The 22,087-nt window shown below is 39.1% G+C and overlaps 1 protein-coding gene and 1 long non-coding RNA gene across 5 annotated transcripts in view; one reads left to right on the top strand and one right to left on the bottom strand.

Moving 5' to 3' along the window:
• Window positions 1-4,588: 4,588 nt before the first annotated feature.
• LOC122564174 overlaps window positions 4,589-22,087 on the bottom strand; it is an 18,621-nt gene continuing 1,122 nt past the window's right edge. Inside the window, exons 2-3 of the long non-coding RNA XR_006315834.1 lie at window positions 20,761-20,764; window positions 4,589-4,601 (exon numbers count right to left, since the gene is read on the bottom strand). This is a non-coding gene — a long non-coding RNA (uncharacterized LOC122564174). The remainder of the gene's footprint in view (window positions 4,602-20,760; window positions 20,765-22,087) is intronic.
• Window positions 17,063-22,087, top strand: part of rabep1 (rabaptin, RAB GTPase binding effector protein 1) — a 106,772-nt gene continuing 101,747 nt past the window's right edge. For all 4 annotated transcript variants that reach the window (XM_043718846.1, XM_043718845.1, XM_043718843.1 and 1 more), the window contains exon 1: window positions 17,063-17,177. In XM_043718846.1, coding sequence (XP_043574781.1) covers window positions 17,078-17,177 — 100 coding nt within the window. In that variant the 5' untranslated portion in view covers window positions 17,063-17,077. The remainder of the gene's footprint in view (window positions 17,178-22,087) is intronic.

Genomic DNA, 22,087 nt, shown 5'->3' with positions numbered 1-22,087 from the left:
CTCTGACCAGCTAACCATTTTCTAGGCTTTCAATGCTATGCTAACCATAGACTATTATAATTTCCTAACAACAAATGTTAGACTAACCTGTCTATAATTCTCTGTTTTCCCCATCATCTTGCTGAAGTAACTGAGTCACATGTGTCATGTTCCAATCTGTGAGAACTTTGGAAGATGATAGTGAGGGCAACTGTGACAAAATCCTTGGTTAGAAGCCGTCTTGATCTGGGGATTTCTTGCACATAACTTTAAAAATATATAGTAATGGATAAAGCAAATTTTGGTGATTCCCAGTCTCTAATTTAATGTGAGCTTCTTTGTGGTGTCCAGTAAGCCAACTCTGCTGAAAATACTAATTCAAAGTAATTGGTTAGCATATCTACTATATATTCATTTTTATTCACAGTACCACTGTTATCAGTTTTAACAATCACTTGCTCCTGACCACCCTCTTTGTTTTGTTGTTTAGAAAAATAGTACTTGTATTCACATCCTTTGCAAGTTTCTTTTCATGCTTGTATTCTTCTTGTATCTCTTGCCATCTGTTTTGTCACCTTCCTATCTCCATTTACATGAATCTGCTTTCCTTTTTGCATTTTTATGCTTTTTCTTACAGTTTGAACTTGTTTCTTGTATCTCAATAGACATCAGTATTTTTAATAGCAGAGTATACTCTTAAGAGTATAGACTGTTCTGTATCTATCAAATTATTTTTCAACACCTGATTTATTCTGTCCATTAACAAATTTGTCTCATTTCTTTGGAGATTTTCTCTCTCATCATATTAAAATCAACTTCAAACACAGTCTAGAATCTTAGTAGCTGTTTCAAATACCCCATTAGCTTCATCCTATTATGTTCATTATTAACAAATGTGTGAACATTATTACCTGATGAGGGCTACCTGATGAAGGAGCAGTGCTCCAAAAGCTAGTGCTTCCAAATGAATCTGTTGGTCTATAACATAGTGTTTTGTGATTTTTTTACTTTGAACATTATTAGACATGTTATGGCACTTTGTGATCATCTAAATACTTAAATGTCATGTTTCTGCCTCTACCAACCTTTCAGGAAGTGACTTCCAGGTACCTACCACCTTTCTGGGTGATTAAATCTTTTTTCTTTAATCCCTTCTAAACATCGTTTTTACCTTAAATTTATACCCTCCAGTTAGTAATCCCTCTGCTAAGCAGAACAACATCTTCCTATCTACCTTCCTTTGCCTGTCATAGTATTGTATACCTCAATCATGTGTCTGTCAGCCATTCTGCTGATCTAGTTTTTCTGCATAGCTGAATCACTCCAAACCAGGCAAGATCCTGGTGAATCTCTGTGTATCCTCTTTAAGGATTAGAGTACATGGGTGTCTGATGACCGGCAGGTGCACCATGAGCTGATAGGCCTCTTTTTCTGCTGTAAAATTCTATGATCCTATGTTAAAATTTGTCTTTTCTATATATAGGTATGTTAAAAAAAATTACCATCTTTTACAATCTGTTTTTGCTATTTTACATTCATACCTATTCTCTCTATCAATTTCTTTGTAATCCCTTCGCTGATTTCCACAGTTTTCCCAATGCACAGGCTTACAACCTTTTTGGGCAACTTTACAAATCATTTGTTTTGATCTAATGTAACTTTCAATGTTAACCAGAGTGCTCTCTCTTTTTTGTTGTTGGGTATTTTTGCCTTATAGGAGTGTGTGTTTTTGGAAAGTAATTGGCTAGTCTTTAAAGAATTAACATTGTTTACCTACAGTCAAACATTTTTATATGGCTTTCCAATCCACGACAGGCAACATCTTCCTTGTATCTTCATAATTACTTTTGTTTAGATATAAGACCATAGTTTTGGCTTGAGTCTGAAAAAGATACAGATCAATGCACAATTCTATCATACTACAGTCCCAATTCCCAAAAGGTTCTGTTATATTGAGATATGAGGCTTTTCTGACTGCATAACACTAGATGTAAAAATGCCTATGCTCTCATTAGTTCCATAAAAATCGCTTTGAAAAACTGTCTCATATACCCTCCAGGAAATCTTTACCCACCACATTGGTATCCATTGTACTTACCCATTCTACATGCAGATTGAAGTCAACTATAATTACTGCATTCTCCTTGCTACATGAACCTCTAATTTCTGATGTACACCACACTCTACATTACTACCACTGTTTGGTGGTCTGTAAATCACTCCTACCAATGTTTTCAGCCCTTGCTTTTCTTAGCTCCATCCAAAAAGATTTTGCCTCTGTTTTTCTGATTCGTGAACATAACTCACTAATACACTAATCCCATCATTTATTATCAGCTGTGTACACAATTTTAAAGCTCATTCACCTTGGTCTTACGGTTGAAATCTATCCATGCACATGTTACCAGGTGCAGTCTTGTTTTGGTTTGGGCATATAGCAGCTGTCATTGTTATCTTGTAGTTGGAAAATTAAGCAAAATGGTGATATTGGATCACTGAGCCAAAACAAATAATCCCATGCTAATGTATTCCATATCTTTGTTTGATCCTTGTGCATTCTGTAAAGTTAGTGTGCCATAACTTTGATTACACAAACTATGATGTGGAGGTGCCGGTGTTGGACTTGAGTGGACAAAGTCAAAAACCACACATCATCTGGTTATTTTCTAACAGGTTTATTTGAATCTGCAAACTTTCAGAGCCCCTGCTCCTTCCTCAGGCAGTTAGACAGAAAATACATTGGACACAGAATTTAGAAATAAAAGATCAGGGTCACACAACTTACGTGAATGGCTATTAAGCCTTCACTCCGTTAAAATGGTGGTGCAGATTCGATTGATCAATATGCAAATCCCAGAATTTCTTTCAAGTCACTGTCCAAGATAACTTCAGGTTTTTATCAGAATGAAGGTCACACCTCCGGTCAGACAATGCATTTTAGTTGTGAGGACATGTTTCAAGTCTGTTTGTATCTCAGCCTGGAGTCAGATATATAAATAACTATAATGTTTCGGAGATGCCGGTGTTGGACTGGGGTAATTTCTTTCAAGTCACTGTCCAAGATAACTTCAGGTTTTTATCAGAATGAAGGTCACACCTCCGGTCAGACAATGCATTTTAGGTGTGAGGACATGTTTCAAGTCTGTTTGTATCTCAGCCTGGAGTCAGATATATAAATAAATATAATGTTTCGGAGATGCCGGTGTTGGACTGGGGTGTACAAAGTTAAAAATCACACAACACCAGGTTATAGTCCAACAGGTTTAATTGGAAGCACACTAGCTTTCGGAGCGACGCTCCTTCATCAGGTGATTGTGGTGTACATCAGAAATTAGAGATTCATGTAGCAAGGAGAATGCTGTAATTATAGTTGACTTCAATCTGCATGTAGAATGGGTAAGTACAATGGATACCAATGTGGTGGGTAAAGATTTCCTGGAGTGTATATGAGACAGTTTTTCAAAGCGACTTTTATGGAACTAGTGAGAGCTTAGGCATTTTTACATCTAGTGTTATGCACAATCACCTGATGAAGGAGCATCGCTCCGAAAGCTAGTGTGCTTCCAATTAAACCTGTTGGACTATAACCTGGTGTTGTGATTTTTAACTTTATATATTATGTATGTGTGTGTGTGTGGGGGGGGGAGGAGAGAAGAAGAGAGAGAGAGCGCATGTGTGGGTGCATGAACTTCTAAGAGAGAGGGTGTGTGTGTGTGCACGCACTCTTGACAGACTGTGTGCGCACTTATGTGCTTGAGAAAGAGTGTGCGCGAGTGTGAGGGAGTTTATGCCTGTCAGAGAGTGAGAGTGTAAGTATGTGTGGTTAAGAGAGGGTTTGTATGACTATGTGTTTGTGTGAGAGAGTGTGCATTGGTGTCTGTGTGAGAGTGTGGTGCCGTCACCTGCAATGTGACATGAACCCAGGATCCCGGTTGGGACATCGCTATCAGCCTCTGTGTTTTTGAATGTCCCAAAGTCCGCCTTGGAGGATGTTTACCTGAAGGTCCGAAGCTGAATGTCCTTGACGGCTGGAGTGTTCCCCCACTGGGAGGGAACTGGCAATTGTTGCCAGTATTGCCGGTATCTATTCATCTGTTGTCGTAGCATCTGCTTTTCTTGCCAATATACTATGCCTTGGGGCATCCTTGCCTGCAGTGTACGAGATAGACAACATTGGCTGAGTCACCTGAGTACCTGCTGTACCCAAGTGGACATCGCACGACAATCGCCAAACAGGGCTGTTCCCTTCCAGTGAGGGAGCACTTCAGCCATCAAGGACACATACACTCTCTCACACAAACATGCACTCACACCGACCCTCTCTCATTCATATACATACACACACACACACACACACTTGCACACTCACTCCCTGATAGGCATATACCTCCTCAAACTCGCGCACACTCTGTCTCAAGCACACACCAACACACACTCCCCCACTCTCCCTCACACATGCGCGCACACTCTCTTACATCCCTCCCTCCCCCCCACATGTGCACACAAACGCATATCTATGAGATGAATTTGCATTTGCAAATTTGTATTTGCAGATACATTCTATGTTGTTCAAAAAGTGAATGATCTATAGACTGTCAGTCAGTGTAGCATTTTATAAATTCCTACTTTGGAAATAAAATCAGTCTGACTCCAGGCTGAGATATAAACAGACTTGAAACATGTCCTCACACCTAAAATGCATTGTCTGATCTGAGGTGTGACTTTTATTCTGATAAAAACCTGAAGTTATCTTGGGGCAGTGACTTGAAATAAATTCTGGGATTTGCATATTGATCAATTGAAATGTGTACCTCCATTTAAACTGAGTAAAAACTTAATAGCCATCTAGGTTTGTCCAATACATTCACATAAGTTGTATGACCCTTTGATCTTTTACTTATAAATTCTGCATCCAATGTATTCTCTCTCACTAACTGCCTGAGAAAGGAGCGGGGGCTCTGAAAGCTTGCAGTTTCAAATAAACCTATTAGACTATAACCTGATGTCGTGTGATTCTTGACTTTGTACAGATAAGCTCTGAGCCCTGCTCAGTTGTCAGCCATCTTTTTCTCTTCTATTATTACCCCAATAACAATTTCTGTTAATTCATTTTTATAGCACCTTTACTAGTGGAACACAAATTATACAATGTCATTTGATACTACCATATTAAACAGATGAGCAAAAGTTTAGTCAGAACAGTAGCTTATAAGGTGTGGCCTTAATAGTTAAAAGAAAGGCAGTGAGGTTTAGAGAGGGATTGAGAGCTTGGAAGCGTGGCATGAAGTGATTAAAATCTGAAATGGGCAAGGGATCACAAACCTTAACAGGGTTGTGAGATTGAAGGTGGATCCTGAGACTGGAGGAGGACTAAGCCATGGGACGAATCATCATACTGCTTAAACAGGAATCATAGTAGACCAAGTAATTGGTGAATGTAATTAAATCACAAGTAGTACATTTTGAGGTAGTTTGAAAACAAACCTAACTCAGAAATTCAAAAACAATTTGGCAGGCACTTAACTCAATCATTTGCAGCTTCATTTTTCCCTTGTATAATAGTTTGCTCTCAATCCTTTGCACTCAGTTCAATCCAAAACCTAAATAATAAACAGTGACACAACTTCCTGTCTTTAAGTCTGTGTGACATGAATGCACTGACACTTGGACAGGCATACAATTCAATAAATGATGACACTCAGTTTGTCTGGAATAGTAATTCATCAAATGTAGATATTGCCTTCTTGTGTATGTAAATATTTTAGGTAATTCTTGTGTATGGCTTGCAATAACACATATTTAGCTTAATTCATACATCATTGTTTGTTTATATTTTAAGGTGAGCCCTTTAGTAACTATGACAATTTCCTATCTGAACATTTTAGATTGGAATATAAAATATCTTTTTCCAGCTTTAGCTTGCAAACAGCCTGTCACCAGGTGACATTGGGGTCATCCAAGTTTGTCCTCCACTTTGGTTTTTCTAGGTATTGTTTGTAATATATTTAGGTTGCTAAATTCCATTTTGAGTCTCCTTCCCAGTTTTCAGGGTATCCAGGATCTCCCTTGCCACACCACTGTGGTTCCACCACAAACTATACCCTTTGTACCTATCTAATGTCAGAGGTTAGGCTGTGGTTTTACATCTTGTCACTGCATCTGCATGGTTTGACCTTTTTGACTTAGTGCCGTTTCACACTGGAAGATTCACTCCAGTTTGAGGCATTCTGAATTTTAAGAATTTGTTAAAATCAATTAAATTTTTCAACCAACAGATATACAGAACTCTAAATTCCCTTACAAAAACAAAAATTGCTGAAGAAATTCAGTTGGTCTGGCAGCATTTGGGGAGAGGATGCAGAGTCCAACAACACTTCTGCAGAAACTTTTCCTATAAACAACACAAGCACAGCACAGAATCTGATCTGCAGGGAAACCACATCTCAGCTCTCCTATCGTTAATTAAAGATTTCAAACGTCTTTTAGTAAAATTCTATCAGCAATGTAACTGGAAACATAACAAAAAGATTTTCGGAAATACAATATGTCTAATCTCTTACAACAGTTCTCAATTTTTCTCATGGTTGCTAACGTAGAAAAGAATGATGGCATTGGTGGTGCAAGGGGTGGTGGATTGTTGAAGAGGTGTTTAATTTTTATAAACTTGTATATAGTCTTTAGATAGTGCAGTCATACTTCAGTTAATTCCTTACGTGGAAATAGCTATTTCCTGTTTATCCTAATTCTTTATTCCCTCTTGTGATCTTGCCTACCACTTCCTGCACCACCTAATGCCATCATTCTTTTCTACGTAAGCAACCATGAGAAAAATTGAGAACTGCTGTAAGAGATTAGACATATTGTATTTCCGAAAATCTTTTTATGTTTCCAGTTACATTGCTGGATAGAATTTTACTAAAAGATGTTTGAAATCTTAACTATAGGAGAGCTGTGATGTGGCTTTCCTGCAGATCAGATGTGCTTGTGTTGTTTATGGGAAGAGTTGATAAAGTGCATATCACTTCAGATTTGTCAAATGTAGTTGGCTGCCTACTTCAACATTGCCGTTTGGATTTAATATCATATTGTACCTGACAGTGGCCACCCACTTACTTCTATTTTTATTTGTTTAGTACCATGGCATAAATGTTTGTAATCACTCAAGGAATCTAAAATTACAATGGCAAACTGTACATTTGTATTATATTCACCTAGTGGCTGCTTCCTCACCTACATTTTTAGTGTGGCAATAATACATGAACTTCCCTTGTTCGACCATTGAGTTATAACTGAAGTGGTAGTTTCATACATGTTCCTTCCTGTGTCTTTCAAAGAATTTTGCCTGTGCAGTTTCTTGGTTGTACCAGTTAATTACAAGCTCTTTGTTGAAAGCGTTCATAGGAAAATGTTGGAATATTTTATTAAGCAGGATTTAGTAGGACAGTTGGAGAATCACTATGCAATCAGGCACACTCAACATTGATTCGTGAAAGGGAAATCACGTTTGACTTAATTATTGAAACTTTTTGATTTAAAAACAATGTGGATGAAGGATGCAGTGTTCTTAGATTTGCAGAAGATATTTGACAAGGTGTAACAAAGGTTACTATGCAAAATAAAACTAATAATGTTGAAAATGACATTGTCACAGGGATAGAGACTCGGTTAGCTTTGGGTTGGTATGTGACAAGTGCAGGGACACAAGGATCAGTGCCAGGGCTTTGACTATTTATTATTTATATTAATCCCTTGAGTAGAGGAGCCAAATTTAGGTATTTTCTAATCAGCCTAGTCAGAGATGTTATCACACACCTTTGGAGCAGGTGGGACTCTGCCCCTGCACTATAAGAGCCCCCAAGGAATGATGGTTGTTAAATTTACTGTTGATGCAAAAAATATGTAGAAATGTAAGTTGCCATCAGGGATCTATAAAGAGAGAGAGCGAGAGATAAAGTTAAGCGAATGGAAAAAACGGCATAAGAATAATGTAGGAAAATATGAACTTGTCCAATTTAGCAGGAAAAACAGAAAAGCAGTGTATTATTTAAAAAGAGAGTTTGCAAAACTCTGAGGTCATAGAGTCATACAGCACAGAAACAGACTCTTCAGTCCAACCAATCCATCCCAACCTGACCTAGTCCCACCTGCCTGGTCCATATCTCTCCAAACATTTCTTATTCACTCACTTATCTAAATGTCTTTTAAATGTTTTAACTGTATCTGCATCCACCACTTCCTCTGGAAGTTCAATCCACACACGAGCCACACTCTATATAAAAAAATTGCCGCCTCTTTTATTAAATCTTCCTCTTCTCATCTTAAAAATATGCACCCTAGTCTTGAAATCTCTGGGGGGAAAAGACATCTGCCATTCAAAATACCTTTATCCCTCATTATTGTTCAACCTCCATAAGGTCACCACCCAACCTCCTACACTCTAGTAGAAAAAGTCCCAGCCTCTGCTTGTAACTCATACCCTCCATTCCTGGCAACATTCTGGTAAAACTCTTCTGAACCCTCTCCAGCATAATAATATCCTTCCTATAACAGGGAGACCGGAACTGGACACAGTACTCCAGAACAGGCTTTACCAACATCTTGTACAACCTCAAGATAATGAGGTGTAGAGGCATATGAGTGTCTTGGTACATGAATCATAAAATGTTGCTATTCAGCAAGTGATTTGGAAGACAAAAAGAGGTCATTTATTACAAGAGGAATAAATGAGTTGTTTTGCCACAGCTGTAGTGATGTTGTTTAGATCATACCTGGAGTACTGCGTACAGTTTTATTATGGGCACAGTTTAAGACAATAGACAGGAGTAGGCCATTCTGCCCTTCGAGCCAGCACCACCAATTAAAATTAAGGGTGTTCCATTTAGGATGAAGATGAAGAAAAGGGCTAAGTGTCTTTGGAACTCTCTTCCTGAGAGAATGGTGGAAGCCTTGTGATTAAGTATTTTTAAGGCAGAGGTAGATACATTTTTGACTAATGGAGTCAAAGGATTTCTGGGTAGGCAGAAATGTGGAGGTGAGTTACTAGCAGAATAACTATGTGGAGTAGGCTTGACAGACTGAATGGTCAGTTGTCCCATTGCCCCCCTCAGTCAAAGCAAAACACTCAGAGACAGTATAGTTTTACCTCCTTCATCTTTAGTCTAGGCACTGGAGGGAGAGAGAACGATTGCCCACGTGCACAGAGATGTGAGTTCACAGTCTTCTCTGGAAGAGCAGTTTCTCAATGAACTATCTAGTCATTTTACATCCAGATAAGGCAACATATATATTAATTGGGTGACCATTACAATCAACAAATATCAATAGTAAAGATTAAGCCATTTGCTGTTATACAATGAATAACTGGCTTCATGTAATGAATACTTTCACCTTGTTAAACTGACCTCACACTGAATGGTAAATGTAGGTTTGCTCACTGAGCTGGAAGATTCATTTTCAGATGTTTTGTCACCCTACTAGGTAACATCTTCGGTCATCCTCTGGGTGAAGCACTGCTGATGATTCCTGCTTTCTATTTATATGTTTGGGTTTCCTTGGTTCGGTGATGTCATTTCCTGTTCTTTTTCTCAAGGGCATGGTAAATGGGGTCCAAGTCAATGTGTTTGTTGATAAGAGTTCCAGTTGGATGCCATGCTTCTCGGAATTTTCGTGCTTGTCCTAGGATGGATGTGTTGTCCCAATCGAAGTGGTGTCCTCCCTTATCTGTATGTAAGGATATTAGTGAGAGAGGGTCATGTCGTTTTCTGGCTAGTTGATGTTCATATATCCAGGTGGCTAGTTTTCTGTCTGTATGTCCAATGTAGTGTTTGTTATAGTTCTTGCACGGTATTTTGTAAATGAAATTAGTTTTGCTTGTTGTCTGTATAGGATCTTTGAAATTCACTAGCTGCTGTTTAAGTGTGTTGGTGGGTTTGTGGGCTACCATGACGTCAAAGGGTCTGAGTAGTCTGGCAGTCATTTCTAAGATGTCTTTGATGTAAGGGAGAGTGGCTAGGGTTTCTGGACATGGTTTTTGTCTGCTTGTTTGGGTTTGTTGCTGAGAAATTGGCGGACTGTGTTCATTGGGTACCCATTCTTTTTGAATACACTATATAGGTGGTTTTCCTCTGCTCTGCATAGTTTCTCTGTAGTGCAGTATGTGTGGGCTCATTGAAATAATGTTCTGATGCAGCTTCGTTTGTGGATGTTGAGATGATTGCTTTTGTAGTTCAATATTTGGTCTGTATTGTGTTGTTTTCCTGTAGACGCTGGTTTGAAGCTCCCCATTGGCTGTTCGCTCTACTGCGACATCTAGTAATGGCAGTTTGTTGTTGTTTTCCTCCTTTTTAGTGCAATTTATGCCAGTAAGGGTATTATTGGTGGCCTTGAAGGTTTCTAAGATGGCATTCCAACCGGAACTCTATCAACAAATACATTGACTTGGACTCCATTTACCATCCCCTGAGGAAAAGAACAGGAAATGACATCACCAACCTAAAGAAACCCAAACATATAAATAGAAAGCAGGAATCATCAGCAGTGCTTCGTACAGAGGCTCACTGAAGATGTTACCAAGTATGGTGACAAAATGTCTGAAAATGAACCTTTCAGCTCAGCGAGCAAACCTACATCCAGAACCTCAACCTGAGCTACAAATCTTCTCAAAGCTCGCTAATACTGAATGGTTGCAGTATTGTTAAATGGCTCTACATAGTGAATGCTTTTCCCCCTTGTTATACCTGCAGCACCCCATTGTTACTGTAATCAGGCACATTTGTTTGAACTCCCAGAGTTCAAATCAGCAGCTTTGATTTGGAGGTAAGAGCGTCCTTAACTGAGTTAAAGCATCACAGTTCAAGCTCTACTCTAGAAACTGGAGTGAGTAATTTTGGCGCACATTCTACACTGTTTGAAAGACAATTTCTGGTTTAAGGTATTATGAAAATCAGGCATCAATAAACTGGTCTGCTGTATTTATTTTGTTGCTGCATCTGTAAAAAAGCAATTTATTAACTTTTGCTTAAATACAACTTCCAGTGTTAAACTGAAATCCTGCTTGTGTTGCCAGTGGACAAAACTAAATTCACAGCAGTATTCAAAGAAAGCAGGGAAACCTTTGCCTGGTATCCCCAAAAAAATTACCTTCTCATTTTGAATCTTGCCAGTTATCTCATTATTTTTTGTGGTAACTCACTATAAACAAATTGCCTGATGCTATTACAACATCAACATTACCAAAGTACTTCATGACCTCTGAAACACCTTGAAAGTTGCTGAGAACATAAAAAGCATGATGTAATGCATGTTCACTTTGCCATGTGAACTTGCGAACCAACCACAATATGACTTCAATCAACACTGAGAAATGGATCAGAAATTATTTGTGCCAAGGCCAAATGACAGAAAAGATTTGCAAGAAAATCTGTGATTATATTTGTGAGATGAACAGTTCAGTTACTAATTCTAACATGTAATTGCAAAAGAATGCCAGGTGAATTCAGTTAGCAATGCTATGAAGAAGCAGACATAACACAGCCAAATTACCATTGATATGACAGTGAACCGATGAAAAAAACTGAACATTCTTACACAGCCTATGACCAGATGATAGCCTAAAAACAAACACAAAAGTTCAGCTCTTAAAGAGAGTTACTATCTTTCTCTCCAACATCTGCATAACTTTTAATAATTAATTATATACTTGATGTAAATAAAATAGAACGTAGACATGTCCGAAAAAGGTTCATGGCATTGTATCCACGAAAGCACCCTTCAGCAGGCAAAATGTCTTAGTGTGCAAATCTTATGTGGAAAAATATATCCAAAAACAGAAAATAAACCTCTCCCTGCTTTGAATACAAAATTTCAGAATTTGATTCTGAGCATCAATATTTCTTCAGTAATAAAAATTAAAAAGAGTTAATAATTCTAAAGCTTCTTTTGCTATTCCTTCACAGAGCCAGTGGACACCTACATTTGCCACTGTCATTGAGACAGTGAGGAGGCAATTTTACTGGCAGTCTCCTCAATGAAGACAGTTGTTAAAAGATTGCCTTGTGTAGCTTGAGTTGTCCTCATTGTCCTTTCCTCATTACGATTCCTTAATAGTTAATTCACACCATGCTTAATATTACAAACCTTTACTTTTAAATTAGCATAATATTTTACAAATATAAATTAGGAGCAGAGATAGACCTGAGAATATGTATAAGGTATAAACAGGTAGGAAAAGAGTTAAGTTCTGAGTTTTGTGAAATAAGAGGTTCCACTGAACATGACTCAAATCAGATAAGAACTTACAGTTCTGTAAAAAAGCAATACAGCAGACCAGTTTATTGATGCCTGATTTTCATAATACCTTAAACCAGAAATTGTCTTTCAAACAGTGTAGAATGTGTGCCAAAATTACACACTCAAGTTTCTAGAGTAGAGCTTGAACTGTGATGCTTTAACTCAGTTAAGGCAATTCTTACCTCCAAATCAAAGCTGCTGATTTGAACTCTGGGAGTTCAAACAAATGTGCCTGATTACCAAACTCTTTCAGAAATAAAAACATAAAATGCTGGGGAAAGTCAGCAAAATGCCAGAGAATGGCAGCATCTGCGGAGAGAGAAATAGAGGTAACATTTCAAGTCTGATTTGATTCTGAAGAAGAGTCACATCGGACTCAATGTTAACTCTTTCTTTCTCCACAGATGGTGCCAGTCTGAGTTTCTCCGACATCTTGTTTTTATTTCAGATTTTCAACAACCGCAGTATTTAACTTTTATACGAGGCTCTTAGTCTTTTCTTGTGTATTCGCAACATATTCAATTTAGATCCATGCCTTCTACTGCTGAGGACTTACACTTTTATACATGTCATGTCACACAATTAATAATTATTGTTTTACAGCAGTCTTTCTACACAAGCTAATCACTCAGCTCTGCAGTCCACTCTGAAAGGCAGGAAGCATCATTCTGTCAGGCTACAATATTCAAGCAGAAAATACTAGATTGATTTTTTTTAACAGGTTACAACAACAAAATAAATGCAGCAGTTCAGTTTATTGATTCTCTATTTTCATAATACTTCAAGCCGGAAATTGGATTTTAAATCTGTAACTTCTCTAACTCTTAAGGTGTACAACCAACTGTGTCAAGCTGATTCTGAGCTGATATCCAAGCTAATTAACTTGTAAATTTTTAATCTAGGATGCGAGAGCATATGCCAAAAAACGAATTGTCTTTATTATTTACTATCTGTGTCTGTTTAACATTGATAGACATGCTCAGTATCAAATGGTGGTAACTTGTTACGTTCTCTGTGGAATGAGATGGCTTTATTCCAGCAGTTTATTGAGGTCTGCAGCACAACAATGTAGTGTGGTTTTGATGTTAAAAGAGATTTAGATTTGAAAAGGATCTGTTTCAGAAGAAACCTTGTGCTGAGGTTATTATTAAGCCTCAGTAATATCAGTGTGACCCAAAGCTTTTTAAAGTAAAGGTATCACTCTGAGAAAAGCTATGTTCATTCTTTACAAACTTCCAAAATCCTATTAATATAGTTGTGCTAAAACATGGTGGATAGTGGCTTGAGTGAAAGGAAGAATATTTTGGTTCAGCATGAGTGCTAATGGAATCAAAATGACTGCGGATAAACTTGAGTAAGAGATGGTCATTTACTTGGGAATGCTTCAGTGCTCATATATTATTAATTGCAAATCCATTTTTTTCCTCAGCCCATAAGATCCAATAATTGATATGGGCCAGTATTTCCATTTTCCATCATGGGATGGTGCAAAACAGAGGGAAGTCATCAGCTCATTATGTTTGTATCAGCTCTTTGAAAGTATCATAGCCCTGTGTGTTATTCCCTTTCATTTGTTCATCAAATTCTCTTCTAAAAGTTGCCATTTGATCTTTTCCCAGCATCCTTTCCTAGTATATGCATTACTCTGTTTTAATAAAAATGTGTTTGGTATTGTAACAACTTTGATTTTTAGAATAGGTTCTGATTGAGATTCTTCAACTTTAGTTTGTGTCTATGGCATGAAAGATTCTGCTGTTATCGCAGGCTTATTTTAGTGTATCAGAATGGAGGTGAAAATGCACTTAAGCTAATAAACCTCTTTCCTGTTACTGGGAATGTATCTCCTTGGATTACTTGCATCTCTTCCACCATTAGTAATAATTTTTCTCTGTTAGATGAACAGGAAATTTCAAATTGTATTACTGAGTATCTTACACAGTCGAAAGCGATGTGTTGAAGGACTATGTTTTAATATATTCTGCTGAATTTTCATTGATAATATTGCTTGAATTATTAAGTATCTGGATCTCCTGATTATATTTGAATCTTGATTCAGATTTTAAATTTCTGGTATTGATTTGATCTCATTTCACCCTGAGCTGAGATGCCATAGAATGGAAGAAGCTGGTGGAAGTTAAATATTCATGAGTTTTCCACAATTTCTTCCACTCTGATCTCATCTACTAGCTGAGTGCCCCGGAATAGGAAAGTTCACTTAAATTTTTGAACTCCGGTTCTTAAGGTCTAGGGGGCTGTCTTGGCATGATCACTTCCCTGTCTGTTTACTGACTTGTCTAGAACAGCTGATGGTCATGTGACTGTGTGAAGGCAAACTGTTCTGAACAGCTTTTGTACATTAGCAGAGTGATTACTGAGGGAGATTGAAGTTTTTGATTCCTAGCTCCCACCTGCCGTGGGGTATCAAAATCTTCAACATTTGATTTCAGCATTGCTATTAGTGAATAACTTATGACAGCAGCAACAGGAAATGAATTCTCAATATACTGAGGCAAGCCCATCTTGAAATGCAATGCAGCATAACAGATGTATTTAACTCAGCGACTATTTAAAAAAGCAGCAAGTGGAAAAGTGAAGAAAAGCATGAAGACTTGGGAACTTGGGGAAGTTAGTGGTCATATCTTGGGGACAGTCCATATCACAGAGGAGGTGTTGGACATACTAGAATGCATGAAGGTGGATAAATCTCCTGGTCCTGACCAGATATATCCAAGAGCCCTGTAAGAGGCTAGAGAAGAAATTGTGAAGGCCCAGGCTGATAGTTTTGCATCATCGTTAACCATGGGTGAGGTCCCGGAAGATTGGAGGGTAGCAAATGTTGTGCCCTTATTCCAAAAGGGCTGCAAAGAAAATCCTGGGAACTGTGGACCAGTGAGCTTCACATCTGTAGTGGGTAAGTTACTTGAGAAGATTCTGATGGATAGGATATACATGCATTTGGAAAGACACAGTTTGATTAGGAATAGTCAGCATGGCTTTGTGCGTGGGAGATCATGCCTCACAAGTTTATTAGACTTCTTTGATGAAGTGACCAGGAAGGTTGGCGAGGGCGGGTGATGGATGTAGTCTGTATGCATTTCAGTAAGGCCTTTGATAACGTTCAACATGCTAGACTGCTCTGGAAGGTTAGATCGCATGGAATTGAGGGGGAGCCTGCAAATTGGGTATACAGTAGGTAATAGCAGAGGGTAATAGTGGAAGGATGCTTGTCAGACTGGAGACCTGGATGACTGCCTCGGGGGCCAGTGCTGGGCCCGTCGCTGTTTGTTATCTATATCAATGATTTGGATGAGAATGTACAAGGTGTGATTAGTAAGTTTGCTGATGACAGTATTGTGGACAATGAAGAAGGTTATCAGAAATTGCAGCAGGACCTTGATTAGCTGGGGAAGTGGACCGAGAAATGGCAAATGGAGTTTAATTTCGATAAGTGTGAGGTCTTACATTTTGGAAAGTCAAATTAAAGTAGGAGTTTCATGGTGAATGGTAGGGTCTTAAGGAGTGTTGTGGAACAGTGGGATCTTGGAGTTCAGGTGCACGGTTCTCTGAAAGTGAAGTCACAGGTCAACACAGGCAGTGAAGAGCATTGAGTGTAGAAGTTGGGGAGTTATGTTGCAGTTGTATAGGATGTTGGTGAGGCTTCAGTTGGAGTATTAAGTTCAGTTTTGGTCACGTTGCTATAGTAAGGATGTTATTAAACTAGAAAGAATGCAGAAGAAATTTACAAGGGTCTGGGTTATAGGGAGAGGTTGGACAAGCTAGGACTCCTTTCTTTCGAGCATAGGAGAGTGAGAGGGGAGCTTATGGAGGGTGTATAAGATCGTAAAAGGCATGGATAGGGTGAATGCACTCAGTCTTTTTCCCAGGGTTGGGGATTCGAGGACTAGAGGGCATCAGTTTAAGGTTGGAGGGGAAATAATAAAAGGGGACCTGAGGGGCAACTTTTTTACACAGAGGGTGGTACGCGTATTATATGAGCTGCCAGCGGAGGTTGTTGACGGGTACATCAACAACATTAAAAGGCATTTGGACAAATACGTGAAAAGTAAAGGTTTAAAAGGATATGGGCCAAATGCAGGGAAATGGTTTTAGTGTAAGTAAACATTTTTTGTCAGCATGGACCAGTTTGGGCCAAAGGGCCTGTCTCTGTGCTGTGGGACTCTATGACTCTAAAAATCAGAGAATTGCTTTCTCAGTGATCTATTGGCTATTTGATATTTATTCATTGTTTATAGATTTAAGATATGAGGCAGAATGTTTAGAGAGATATGAGAAAAACTATTTTTCACTTGGAGGGTGGTGGGAATCTGGAACTCGCTGTCTGTAGGGTAGTAGAGACAGAAACCCTTGTCACATTTAGGAAGGATTTAGATGTGCCCTTGTGATACCAAGTCAGACAAGGCTATAACCTAAGTCCTAGAAAATGGCATTAGAATAGTTGGTGCTTATGTTAGACTGGCACAGACTCAGTGGGCTGAAGGGCTTTCCTCTGTGCTGTGAACCTCTCTAACTCTGTCTCTATGGCAGTTGCAGCCTTAGGAAGATGTCAAATGCCTGAGTAAGTTGTTTTCTAGCAGTTTATTGCTGTATCCCAAAATGTAGAGATATCAGTACAAATTACATTACACTGTTGTGTAAATTCTTAGAAATTGAATGAATGATGCTCAAACTTAGCCCTGAGAATAGGTTCCAATATTTTTCACCTAAGCATTGCAGCAGTTCATGTATTATTGTAGTACAGTACAGTGAAGTATCACTGACTCCATGAGAAACCATTAATAACTTATGCGTAATGAAAATTATAGATCACCAACCCAAAATATCATGTTTCTCTCCACAGCTGCTGTCAGACCTGCCGAGCAGTCCCAAGATTTCCTATTGCTATGCCACAGGTAAATGTGGCAAAGAAACAAGAAATGTGGAGATGGGTGCACTGTCATTGCCCCATCTCCACATACTGCTCATGGGGTCAGCTTTTGATGACATTTACTGCTTCCTTCTGGTTTCGCTATGAAGCTTGTGTCTTCATTGGTTGATAGTTCTTAATTCGGGGATATCCATGTATTAGGCTTCAAAAAGCATTCAGATTAATAGTTTATTTAAGTTTTATTGTAAATTTACAGTATAGAACAAACGTCTGCTTCCATCTTTCCCTGTGCAGAAGTCAACACTTCACTGAGGAAAACCTCAGTTTTCAGCTACTTAAATCAACTTGTTCAATGTACGAAGAAGCTGAAAATGTGTTACTGGAAAAGCGCAGCAGGTCAGGCAGCATCCAAGGAACAGGAGAATCGACGTTTCGGGCATGAGCCCTTCCTGAAGACCTGCACTTTTCCAGCAACACATTTTCAGTTCTGATCTCCAGCATCTGCAGTCCTCACTTTCTCCCAATGTACGAAGAAGCACGTCTGATTCAGATAGGGATCGAGTCACTACCACCACAAGAGCTCCAGTAAATGTTTTAATCTGTTCATAAACAGTATGGTACCTCTCCAAGCCACAGGGACTTGGTAAATGTGGCAAAGAAACAAGAAATGTGGAGATGGGTGCACTGTCATTGCCCCATCTCCACATACTGCTCATGGGGTCAGCTTTTGATGACATTTACTGCTTCCTTCTGGTTTCGCTATGAAGCTTGTGTCTTCATTGGTTGATAGTTCTTAATTCGGGGATATCCATGTATTAGGCTTCAAAAAGCATTCAGATTAATAGTTTATTTAAGTTTTATTGTAAATTTACAGTATAGAACAAACGTCTGCTTCCATCTTTCCCTGTGCAGAAGTCAACACTTCACTGAGGAAAACCTCAGTTTTCAGCTACTTAAATCAACTTGTTCAATGTACGAAGAAGCTGAAAATGTGTTGCTGGAAAAGCGCAGCAGGTCAGGCAGCATCCAAGGAGCAGGAGAATCGACGTTTCGGGCATGAGCCCTTCCTGAAGACCTGCTGCACTTTTCCAGCAACACATTTTCAGTTCTGATCTCCAGCATCTGCAGTCCTCGCTTTCTCCCAATGTACGAAGAAGCACGTCTGATTCAGATAGGTTTTGAACCTGAGCCTTCTGGCCCAGGGATCGAGACACTACCACCACAAGAGCTCCAGTAAATGTTTTAATCTGTTCATAAACAGTATGGTACCTCTCCAAGCCACAGGGACTTCAACCCTGATCTTCAGGCCTAGAGGTCGAGTCACCACTGCATCATTCGGGCCTTCCTAAGAGCTCAGTTTTTTTTTTAAGAAACCCAATGCCAATTTGGCAATTTTTCAAATTAATAAACATGCCCCCGAACACACACCTGGGAGCGAAACAACGGATCAAAATGGATAGGAGTGTAGAACTCACTTTTTTTTAATTTAAAAAAGAAACCATTACCAAGTTATCAAACCGCCAAATTTAGAACTTGATTGTTGAGTATTTTTAACCTACGCGTTCAGGCATGTTGTAACATAGCTTTGGAGCTTGAACTGTGGCTTTCTGGTCCAGTGGAGGCCACAATGCCACTTGACAAATGCCCAAAGAACTCTGCTGTCACTTGCTTTCAGTCAACTCTGGAACTGATTTGTTTGAGCCTTATAAGCACCTGTGATCTTGCTCTGACAAATAGATTATTACATCTCTGGCAAGAGTCCATGTAGTCCATCACACATGAGCCAGCTCTCTGAAAACATCAGCAAATTTCTATTCCAATATCCAATCTCTTTACTTGTTTAGCAAAAAACCTCTTTCAAATATTTATCCACTTCCATTTCTCATTTCTATTTATAGATTCTGTTTTAGGTGGTCATACCAATATCTATCTTCTTTTGGTATTGATCTCAATTGTATACCCTGAATTACTGACTATAGTTTTGGAAATTCTTTTTTTCTAATTTATATTGTCAAAATTTTCTATATCCGATATCTTGTTATCTTCCTCTACTCCTAATATCAACTTGCTGTTGACATTGCTCCTCAAAAGGTGCCTAAAACTGGACACCATTTTCTTACTGTAGGCTGGTCAATGATTTATAGGGGTTTAGCATTACATCACCTAGTTACCAGTCTGATGAAGAGTATACCTCTGAAATGCCGCAGACTGTCTTCTCTTCACATGCTGACTGGCCAACCTATTTTGCAATGTTGTCTGAATTTATTTTCAATTTTCTGAATTTAGCATCTTACTGAATTTAGCAGCTAAAGCAAAGTGAAATTATTACGACTTATAAAACCTAGAATTCTGAAGTTACTTTTGCTCCATTTCGCATACTCCTTTACTTATACTTACAATTAATGTGTGTCATCTCAGATTTCTCTGCACTAGTTTCTATTTAGTATCAAACTACCCAGTCTATTTACTTGTTTGTGGACAACAATTTTCAAAGTTAACCACCTGTCCTATTTGTGTTTATCTGAATACCTGAATGAGGCAGAGTTCTCCCACTCTTAATAATGACAGATCTAAAATCATCCTTTTTGTGCCCAAACACCACCTATCTGAGAAGTGCCCAGCTGGGACTCTGGTGCAATCAACCTGAAGCTGAATCCAGAGGTTACGGACCTCTGAGAATTCCTGTTACTCTGAGCGCAGTTCCTTCTCTCACTGCCAATTAGTCACTCCAACTATTTCCATCTACAAATTATAGAACAGTTTCTCAATACTTCATCTCTTGATCCCCCACCTCCCCCAATGCACCCAGTTAAGGCCATAATCCACTGTATTATCTCCTGTTAGCTCCAATTCTCTAAAACTACCCTTGTTGTGGTTCTCAGCTTCATTTTGATAAAGTACAAGTTGGCTGGATTGCTGCATTGTCGTTCTTACTTTGTACCATGGTATGTCCACTCATAACACCGGCCCTTGTTAGGGTTCATGTATCCCAGGGATGTGACATGCAAGATGCATATGCTCCCTTTCACATTTCATGCAAACCTCTGTGTTTCCTGCCTTTATTATTCTCCAGCTCCATGCTTTTTGTATGTGAGCTCTACTCTTGCAACACTAACTTACATCGGGTCTGCTTTTAGAGTCATACAGCACAGAAGTAAACCCTTTGGCTCAATTCATCCATGCCATAAAACCACTACAGTGTGGAAACAGGCCATTTGGCCCAACACATCCACACCAACCCTCCAAAGAGTATCCCACCCAGACATATTCCCCTCCCCTAACCTACCTAACTTAGACATCCCTGAACACTATGGGCAATTTAGCATGGCCAATTCAACTAACCTGCACATCTGTGGGAGAAAACTGGAGCACCCAGAGGAAACCCATTCAGACACTGGGAGAATGTGCAAACTCCACACAGACAGTTGCCCAAGACTGGAATCGAACCGGGGTCTCTGGCACTATGAAGCAGCGGTGTTAACCACTGAGCCACCATGCTGACCAGGTTCCTGAACTGAACTAGTCCCATTTGCCTGTGTTTGGACCATATTTCTTTAAACCCTTTCCTGTCTATGTTTAAAAATGTCTTTTAAATATTGTAATCCTACCTGCCTCTACCACTTCCTCTGGCAACTCAATCTACATATGAAGTACCCTCTGTCCCTTGGGTCTCTTTTAAATTCATGCGCCCTCACCTTAAACCTATGTTTTGAACTCTCCTACCCTAGAAAAAGACCGTGGCTTTTCACGTTATATATGCCCCTCTTTATAAATTCGATAAGGTCACCCATAAGCCTCATGTGCTCCAGCAAATAAAACCTCAGCCTATCCAGCTTCTCTTTTATAACTCAAGTTTTCCAGTCTTAACAATACCCTAATAAATCTGTTTTGCACCTTTTCCAGTTTAATTACATTCTATAGCAGTGCGACCAGAATTGTGTGCAGTACTCTCGATGTGGCCTTGCTAGTGCGTTGTACAGCTGAAACATGACATCCCAATTCCTGTACTCAGTGCTCTGATGGTTAGAGCAAGCGTGCCAAACACTGCTTTCCCCACCCTGTGAACCACTTTCAAGGAACTGAGCACCTGAACCCCAGGGTCTTTCTATTGGAAAATACTCCCAGGGCCTTTTAATTAACTGTAAATCTTGACCTGATTTCTTTTACAAAAATGCAGCACCTGGCATTTATCCAAATTAAGTTCCATCTGCCATTCCTCAGTACACTGGCCAAGTTGACCAGGATACATGAATACTCTTTAGATAACCTCCTTCACTGTCCACTATGATGTGGAGGTGCCAGTGTTGGACTAGGGTAGACAAAGTAAAAAAATTATACAAAATCGGGTTATAGTCCAACAGCTTTATTTGAAATCACAAGCTTTCAGAGCGACACTCCTTCATCAGATGCAGAGAGGGCACACCAACACACAGAGATCAAAGGATCATACAATTGGTGTAAGTGAGTGAACAAACTTAAAACGGCTGATGGAGAATGCTGTTTGAAAGGAGGTGCAAGTTTGGACTGATTAAGAGTGTCAGGGAGTATATGTGCATGTGTGAGAAAGAGTGTGCCCGTCAGAGTGTAATAAGTAATCCAAAACTGTACAAACTAATTAAGATTTGGAGACACCAGTGTAGGACTGGGGTGGACAAAGATGAAAATCACACAACACCAGGTTATAGTCCAACAGGTTTATTTGGAAGAACTAGCTTATGGAGCGCTGTTCCTTTAACCACCTGATGAAGGAGCAGCGCTCCGAGAGCTTGTATTTCCAAATAAACCTGTTGAACTATAACCTAGTGTTACCTGATTTTTAATTTCCAACTAATTAAGGTAGAGAGATCATAAAAATTTATCAAAGTTGATGCTGTCAAAATAGGACAATAAGGAAAATTTTGAAGATACAGAATAGTGTATCTCTCTCTCTCTCTC

The sequence above is a fragment of the Chiloscyllium plagiosum genome, chromosome 28 (assembly GCF_004010195.1).
Source record: "Chiloscyllium plagiosum isolate BGI_BamShark_2017 chromosome 28, ASM401019v2, whole genome shotgun sequence".
NCBI classification, from domain to species: domain Eukaryota; kingdom Metazoa; phylum Chordata; class Chondrichthyes; order Orectolobiformes; family Hemiscylliidae; genus Chiloscyllium; species Chiloscyllium plagiosum.
This window is presented reverse-complemented; position numbering and strand designations above follow the sequence as displayed.